Source organism: Opisthorchis viverrini (genome assembly GCF_000715545.1).
Source record: "Opisthorchis viverrini unplaced genomic scaffold opera_v5_163, whole genome shotgun sequence".
NCBI lineage: Eukaryota > Metazoa > Platyhelminthes > Trematoda > Opisthorchiida > Opisthorchiidae > Opisthorchis > Opisthorchis viverrini.
In genome coordinates, this window is record NW_008751821.1 from 75,861 (window position 1) to 84,299 (window position 8,439).

Here is an 8,439-nt window from a genome sequence, read left to right on the forward strand (position 1 = left end):
CCGAAGAATGTGACCACGCTTGTATTCTGTGAAATTGTACAAGTGGGGTTTTTTGTAGTTTTTCGTATTCAAATAAAAACGACTATGCAATTGATGAAATACGTAGTGTTATAGTGGAAGCAAATAAAGGTAGAAAACGCCACAACCGCCAAGGCATACGACAGCTTATGACAGCCTTCAATGGTGCCTGAGTAGAATTCACACAGACTTGACCCCAGAATCTCCTACAAAGCCGTACTAGAAAGATAATGGCTGAGCGAGATGCCCCTAGTCGAAATTCTTCGGTTCTGATTGGCTCGTATTCTGAACAGTCCGGACGCGACTACTTTGGTCCGTAGCCAGTTCGTGACATCCGTTCTTTCAATGTGTAGTATACGGTGTCTGTCATTTTGATTGATTCATATGTAAGTATTGGTGAGGTACAAACCTTGCTTACTGGTCTTTGGCTCATGAGCTTCATTTCTGTTTTCCATCCGCAGAAATTGTCGTGAATTCCTGCCTTCGGAGAATCACTGTCCCCTGGTGCACCCATAGCGTGCATAGTACATAATTGGCGACCATGCCAGGATGGTTACCACAAAGGTCCTGGCTCCAAATATGTGCATACAGGCCTCAGAGCTAGCACGTTGCTCACTCACACGGTAGACGCAGCCCCAGATGCAGCAACCTCTGCACACACTCACCAGCTTAACGCACCACACCACTAGCACCGGCCGGTTCTCGTAGGCCATGGTACACCGGAGACGGTGTTCTTCAAAAAGGAGGCTAGTGTAGTATACTTTGTCTGTCATTTTGATTGATTCATATGTAAGTATTGGTGAGGTACAAACCTTGCTTACTGGTCTTTGGCTCATGAGCTTCATTTCTGTTTTCCATCCGCAGAAATTGTCGTGAATTCCTGCCTTCGGAGAATCCTCCATAGCGTGTATATTACAAATGCGATACTTTGGTATTATTAGCGGCTACCCTCCGAATAATGATGTGATCCATTCCCCCATGATTCTCAACTCTTGCTCGTCTGAGGGAATAAGGGGTGCCTGCACGGTCGCATTGCGTGTGTTGGTCAATATATTCTCCACCCTGTATGCTCATGGGTTAGTCGCGGACACTTGAATTCGCCGTGTGGCGGAATTCGTCATTGTTCTGTGTTTTAGTTCATTTGGTGTGACTATCGGAAGCGAGACTTGTGGTTTTAGTCCTTGCTATTCCGCGAGACGTACACATGTGTTACTGGTACAATTCGAGACCGAGGCTGTCCGCTTTCATGGACATTTACGGATTCGTGGATCGATACACCATCGAAACTTTCGCCGAAGTTTCCTGGGTAAGGTCTGTCCTCGTAGTTCGCCATGCTTGCGCGGATTCTCAACGTAAGATATAAAAGGTAGTCGGACGTGTTACTTTTGTCAGTTACTTGGGCTTCACCATTTTACCCAGCGGATGGGCGAAAAAGTTTGGCGTGGAGTCGCCATGCAAATTTCGGTAACTTGACACCGCCTCGTGCTGAATGAATGGAGTCAATTTGTGGACGAAAACCCGGGTTTTTATCCGGATATCCGTTTGTGCATTATTTAGGCCTGCGAAACGTGGTCTGAGTGAGCAGATGGTACTTCCAAACTTGGGTTTTTGACCACTGTTGTCTACAACAAGCAATGAGTGTTCGCTTCTGGAGGTGTCCAGTGCTAAAACTGCAATGTCACAACTTATCGCAACTGCCTCAACTTCTTCAGCGACGACGTTTACAATGGTTCTGACCTGTGTTGCGGAAGAACGTCGCCAATCTTTATGATCAAATCTTAATCTCCACCTTGTTAAGGGTGTCATTGTCATCTCTGCGAAAACCCCCCTCAGTGTTCGTTCATAATTTTACAATAATGCTCCAAAAACATCACTTCGGTTGCTGATGGAATGTCTGCTATCTCAGGAACACAAACCAACGACGATTGACCCCCTCCGCGAATAAGGACACTCTTTCCGGAAGACACCACTCTGATCATGTCCCATGGCCGTCCTCTTCAGGGAACTACTGTGTATGACGCGTCTAGTACTGGATTTACTGTGGCTAACTGCTGTTTCAGGATGAAGCGGCCTCTTAGTAGTCTTGAGTAGAAACCGCCATAAAATGAGGACGACGACGACTAAGCTGTCGTAGCTGTTGACCCGGGAGACGCTTCGAAGCCATCACTGGTTGAACACAGTCTTCGAAACCTTCCGGATGCAGCTGCCGCACCACTAATTCATAAAGCAAGGCTGGGTTATTTAGGAAATTAATGGTCCTTATTCTGTCGCGTCCAACGCTCTAAGTACTTGAGTTCGAAATCCTAAACAATAAGACTGTGGAGACTGATAAAGCGATAGAAGATCGCTGTAGCTCAGTTGGCTACAGCGGAGAGAAAGTGAAGTCTTAATGAAATATTGCAAAAGATTGAATCGTTCGTTAGGAACTCACCGTCCCACTCTACCCTTGACAGTCAAGCTCATATCATGCCTGCGCAACGAGTGGCAGGGGTTGAGTAATGCTGCAGTGGCCATCCAATTTCGGGAAATAATTTCATTTTTCACGTGTGAGCCTTTCACCTGTTTATGTAGACAGACAAACTTATCTACCACATCGGTCGGTTCACCAGCAAGCATGAGGTCCGCGTTCAATTTCATCGAATCTTGCAGTAGCACTTTACAGATTCGAAGCGTGTATCAAGCTATATAACATTACTTGGATTATTTAAGATTTTACCTTCCTAAAGGATCTGATCCAAGGACAGGAATATCATCGGCGCACTCATTGTCGTTGAGTAATCGCCCCGGGAGTATTTCGATACCCGAAGTGCCAGAGACAGGTGAATAAGACTCAAGAGATAGGGTCACTCATGCTTGGTGAACTCAGGATATGTTTGTCGTAGACACGTACGCGTGCACGGGAGGTGGCATATAAGGCAAGAACACATAAGGGACAGCATTCGCCGCCAGGCACTGCTACAGTTTCTGACTATCAACTGAATCAAAGTAGATCTGAGATCGAGGAAGGCGACCATCTTTAGTTGTCAGAAAGGAAGGGACTTCATCATGGACAGTATGACATCAGTGTTGAACACCGATGCTTCGCTGCCGTACAGCCATCATTTATTTGAAAGCCTTGTTGTGAAGAAAAGAATAAAGGTGGTGGGGAAATTGACTTAGTGCTAGGTTACTATGATCACCGAGGTGCCTACACCTCCAAACACGCATTCAGGCAATCTGGATAAAAACTGACAACAAGATCGCCGCTGATATCGGTCAGCAGCCATATCTTCCAGCGTCTCCGACCGGGCGCAGTAAGGATCACGCGGTCCCCATCCTGGAAGGCGAATAGCACTGACAGCATCCAGTGGTTTTGTGATTTCTTTCAGCCTCCCCCCCTGCCAGGTCAAGGGTTGACCACCTCTCTGCTTCCGTTACCCTCAATGGGGCACGGTAAACAGCACTCTTCGGCAAACGATGGCTCGGCATACGCAACGCATGTCCCAACAAATACAGTTTCTGGTGCTGGACACATTCTTTAATGGAACTACCCGTCGCACAACCCGCTTTCTAACTGCCTCGTTACGGATACACCGACACCAACCTGCACCAGTTATGGTTCTGGGACAACGATTGCCGGACACCTGAAGACGTCACAGTTCCGCTGCTCGAACGGGCTAAGTCTCACAGCCATACAACAAAACAGGCCGCACCGTAGCTTGATACGCACGTCCCTTAAGATTCAGGTATATACCGCTTTGACACCATAGCTGCCTCAAATTAGCAAACGAGACCCGAGCCTTGCAGATTCGTGCACTGGCCTCATGTGTCACACTAGAATCAGAACTACTACAACTTTCAAGGTACGTGAAATGCTCCACAACTACGGAATCCCTCCCTGGATTATAAGTAGCGTGTCCAGTGACTGAATATCCAGGAGCACGAACTCATACTTCGTGGGGTCAAAGTGCATGCCAGACGACAGGATGACTGGTCAGTTCATCCAAAGACACTTGCGCCTTATCATTTTTCGAACACGAGGACGATTTTGTCTGCATATTTCGGCCGTCAGGGGAAATCAGTAACCAGCGCTTTCTTAGCTGAGGCTAGGTGTTAGGCCTTTCGAGACTATTTCAGAGAGTGGAGGGGATGACTAATAATTTCTTAAGTCATCCATTTACGCCTATTTCCTTGAGAAATTCGGAGGCTCAATTGGGTTTACTGATAGATGGCCATTAATATGGCCTTCATAAGTGCAGAAACCTCGAAAGGATGGAGCGTTTTAACTCCACATCCTTTATAAAGGCTTATGGTATTCACACACCTCTTTAGCGTACCTAAGAGTGTTGAGAGGAACAAATAGACCAGCAGAATAGCATGCATCGTTACATTCGAGGATTCTGTGGCACTTGCATGCGTCCTGTTGCTCGAACAATTTACACTATGTGAAGATGTCCACGTAATCCATTCTCAACCGGAATCTCGCTTGCTCTTCCCAGGTCACGTTTTCACGTGCTCCAGTAAGACATTGCGAAATAAGCGTTGCAAATAGTCTGCTTACAACGGGGTTAAACCGATTCCTGCCTTGTCCCGTTTATATCGACCCACATCATTTGGATGTCAGTTCTTCTAACTAACATAGGGGTAAATAAATTAGGGGTGCATTTAAGAGATGGCTCAGTGGTTAGACCGCGAATATACTGACCGAAAGGTCCGTGGTTTGAACCCGACCTCTGCCTCTCGAATTCTCCTGTTTAGGCTTAGGTAACCTAGCGGTATCCCATCTCTCGTGCTTTCGTTGTTTTGCATGGCTTCTGGGCACCGGAAGCGTTTTATAGCTGAATGATTATTAGTATGTTTACACTAGTCATAAGGTAAGACTTTTCGACAGGCCACAACTGGTTGTACCATTCTTGGGGCTCACCAAGTAGGTACACTCATCGAGTCTCCGCCAACTGTATATTCTGCTTGAAACCAAAGGACATATTTCGCCAATTCGGTTTTGATGGGAGACTCGCCAGGAAGTCAGCTCAATCTCTATAGTACGATGTTCTTAAGCAAATGAATGTGTTGCACCAGGCCGCCTTATGTTTCGGTTGGTACAATATTTAAGATATCACAACACGTTTTATATACGCATACACTACTCATAAGGTTGCTGAAGGTTGCTTGCGAACCTTAAAAACAGGAGATTCAGCTGGGTTACTGGCGAGTCTCTTATCAAAACCAAATTGATATACAAATGAGTATAGTTGCCAAAATATGTCCAATTTGGTTTCAAGTAGAATATATGGTTGACGGAAACTCGGGACTATGCCTACCTGATGAGCCCTGGGATGTGCGAAACCGGTTGTAGGCTGACGAAGAGGTTTCGGTCACCTTATGAGTAGCGTGTTAGGTCTATACGATGTACCGTGATATCTCGAATATCGTACCAACTGAGGTGGCCTGATGCAGCACATTCAGTTGCCTAAGAACGTCGCACTAGAGAGATCCAGCTGGACTGCATGTGAGTCTCCCGTCAAAACCAAACTGATATGCAAATATGTATGATTGTAGAGAGATACTGCTTAAGCACCTCATCCGTTCTTAAATGTTTGAAATGATTGTTCATCAGAGATAACAGCTTGGTGGAGCCTTTGGAGGCGAAGCATTCACGTATTTTTAAACCCGAAGGAGCATCCAGGTTCACCCATTTTGAGTCCGGGGTCTGGTCGGAGGAAGGCGGGTTTCCAGTTGAATTGTTGAAAGTGCTCGGTCCAACAACTCAAGAGTTCTCTTTTTTGAAAAAATTTGGCGACTGTTTTTGTTCTCCATGTTCTTTTTACCGCAGGTTTATTTAGGCGTGTCACTTGAGCAGTTTTTGCAGATTACTTCATTCCCTCATTCCTTTATCTTTTTAAACTCAGCAAGCTTTTCGTTCAGCACATGTCCTTTTCCTCTTTACTAAGGACGAGTCATTGGGACACATCGTCTAATTTAGGAGGTCTCTCCTGAGAGTGCTGTGTGGCCAAGTTGGTTCCTTTCCAGGGGAGGAACTGTAGCTTGCGCCATGCTAATCAAAATGCACCTCAAAGGGTTGAGATTAATCGTATGGAGGCGTTGGAGAGGTCATTCGAAAAGTTTCAGTGCCTAATTAAATCTCGTATGTCTGATCGCTTTGTAGGGCAGCGGACTCTTCACAGATCACGTCAAAGACACCCAAAAGGTTGTTACTGATCTTGCTGATATCTTCAATTCGGGATCACTGTAACCGTTTGTCCCACGCGCTATTCCTTTTTCAATTTATGTGGTTTTCTTTTGAACCTTGAAGTTTACAACTATGATACATGCCTTCGCACCACAACAATTGCGTGCATATACGGTTTATCCGCCTGATTTACTCATATTCCCCCTATTTTTAGCACTTTATGAAAAATGTTTTCCTTGTATCGACAATGCAATATTGGAGTTCAGAAGATTCTCTCACGTTGTAAGCTGAACAGTCATGTTGGGTGACGCTGAAATTGCCTAGACGCCCGAAGTATGTTCATCCAAGTGCAAGACACTCCAAACCCAAACAGCATGAAGTACTTTCCCGGCAAGGATGTGCTCGGTACCGGTACGATCGATTTTCCATCCATCGTTCATACCGGATCGTCTCAGCTCGCCAGGCAACTGTTCCGCATCGAAGGCGTTGAACGTGTCTTTTTTGGTCCAGATTTCATTACAATCACAAAGGTGAGGATAGCAGTTCCACTGAGACGATGTTTTTTGTGACAGAAAGATGAACTGGACTGGAGTGTTATCAAACCTGAAGTGTTTGGTGTAATTATGGACTATTATGCATCAGGATTGCCAATTATTTCTGAAGATACGCCTACGGACCGTACGTTTCACGTCATCATGTTCACATTAGCTTCCTGGAATACTACGATCTATGTTCAGTTTTTGATTTCTTGATCCATGCGTCGTACCTTTTGCAGAGCCACAACTTATCGCGTATTACACTATCAATCATGTACCTTCAAAACAGAGACATGGCACACCTGTCAACTCCATTTTAGTGAACATATTTCCCCCTTATTGACAGGACATCGATCCGCAGTCAATAGCCATTGACTACGAGCAACAGAAAGATTAAAGGCCGGAGCACTCGTTATCTTTTCGAATGGTGGCTATGGCTTTGGGCTAACTTAGGTGTTAAGGCTGACTCGTTAGTTACCTGTTTTCAATGTGATTCGTAATCAACCAATAGGAAATTTCGGATAGAATCCTAAGTGAAGATAATTTTTTTGTTCGACATTGTGTTATCCTGCTGTTTTTAGGGGATAGCAAAGGCAAATACAGTGACAGTAACGAACCTCTATGCTCTGTCTACCAAACAATCGGTCTTTTTCTTGACAATTTGGAACGAATTAGGCAAAACCGTGGGAGACCGCATTTTACCCTCCTTATTAAAGGGTTGATCATTGTCTAGAAGAGTGTGTCAGATTTCCGGTGCTTCGGCTCATCCCGAACCGAGACGTGTTAGTGCCACGTGCTCAACCTGTGTATTGTTCATCAGATTTCGTCTTTTAGGTCTTGCCGATGGGTGATTTTCGTGCTATCTAGCTTAATTTGAATAAGTGTCATGCAATATTTCATTACTAAGTCTCCTAATGCAATCCTAAAAATGGCGTTTACTGAAAACTCCATAGATGTTATTAGGTGTTCCTGGCTTCGTTATAGCCGTCACGATGAGACTGGACCTTACAGTGGTGTGACGGTTTGCGTACCTCAGCGATCCATTGAGCTATACTGGAGAGTGTCCCGCGACACACAGAGTCTCTCACACCAGGTTGGTCAATGGTTAGAGGTCTGACGAACACAGTCTCCTGGCCCTCCAGGTTCGGGGTTGGAACATGTGGCGACTTGTTCCGTAGAAATGGTAATGCGTTTGCATTTCCCGCCAAACACCGCTGCCTTGCGGTTAGGCTTTTGAGCCAAAGGCTTTGGTTGAGGACCCTAATCGTCCTCCTGTCTAGGTGTGGGCGCCCTGGCAGTATCCCAGCCCTCGTACAACCATGACCTACACAACTAACAATATTCTCATGCCACATCGGCCGTCGCGTGGTGCCATCAGCCGGGTCGCCTTACTTGCTGCATACAGCAGGGCGGGTAAGCGAAAACAGGCTACTGCTGACGCCTCCCTTCTTTCTCCTTCACATACTTTTTCTTCCCCCTCTCCCCACCCCCATTAATACTCTCTCCTTGTAGGCCCAGAACTTAGGACTGATGACTCCGTTCGTCATGCATCGGTTTTGCGTGCAGCATCTGTTCGTTAAATGGTGCCGACATCTTCAGGAATCTCCAAATCAGACCTCAAGCCTCGACACCTACTCTATCTGGCCGCGTTCAATGTTCGCACTCTGAAGCAAGCAGGACAACAAGCTGCTCTTGCACTCACACTGGACTCGCTTG

General features: G+C 45.9%; 1 protein-coding gene across 1 annotated transcript in view; it reads left to right on the plus strand.

Annotated features, from left to right (window-relative positions):
• Positions 1-326: 326 nt before the first annotated feature.
• The window catches only part of T265_07264 (hypothetical protein), a gene marked incomplete at both ends in the record, with an annotated part of 17,682 nt that continues 9,569 nt past the window's right edge, over positions 327-8,439 (plus strand). The window contains 3 exons of the mRNA XM_009172742.1: positions 327-404; positions 6,402-6,717; positions 6,760-6,865. Coding sequence (XP_009171006.1) covers positions 6,523-6,717; positions 6,760-6,865 — 301 coding nt within the window. The remainder of the gene's footprint in view (positions 405-6,401; positions 6,718-6,759; positions 6,866-8,439) is intronic.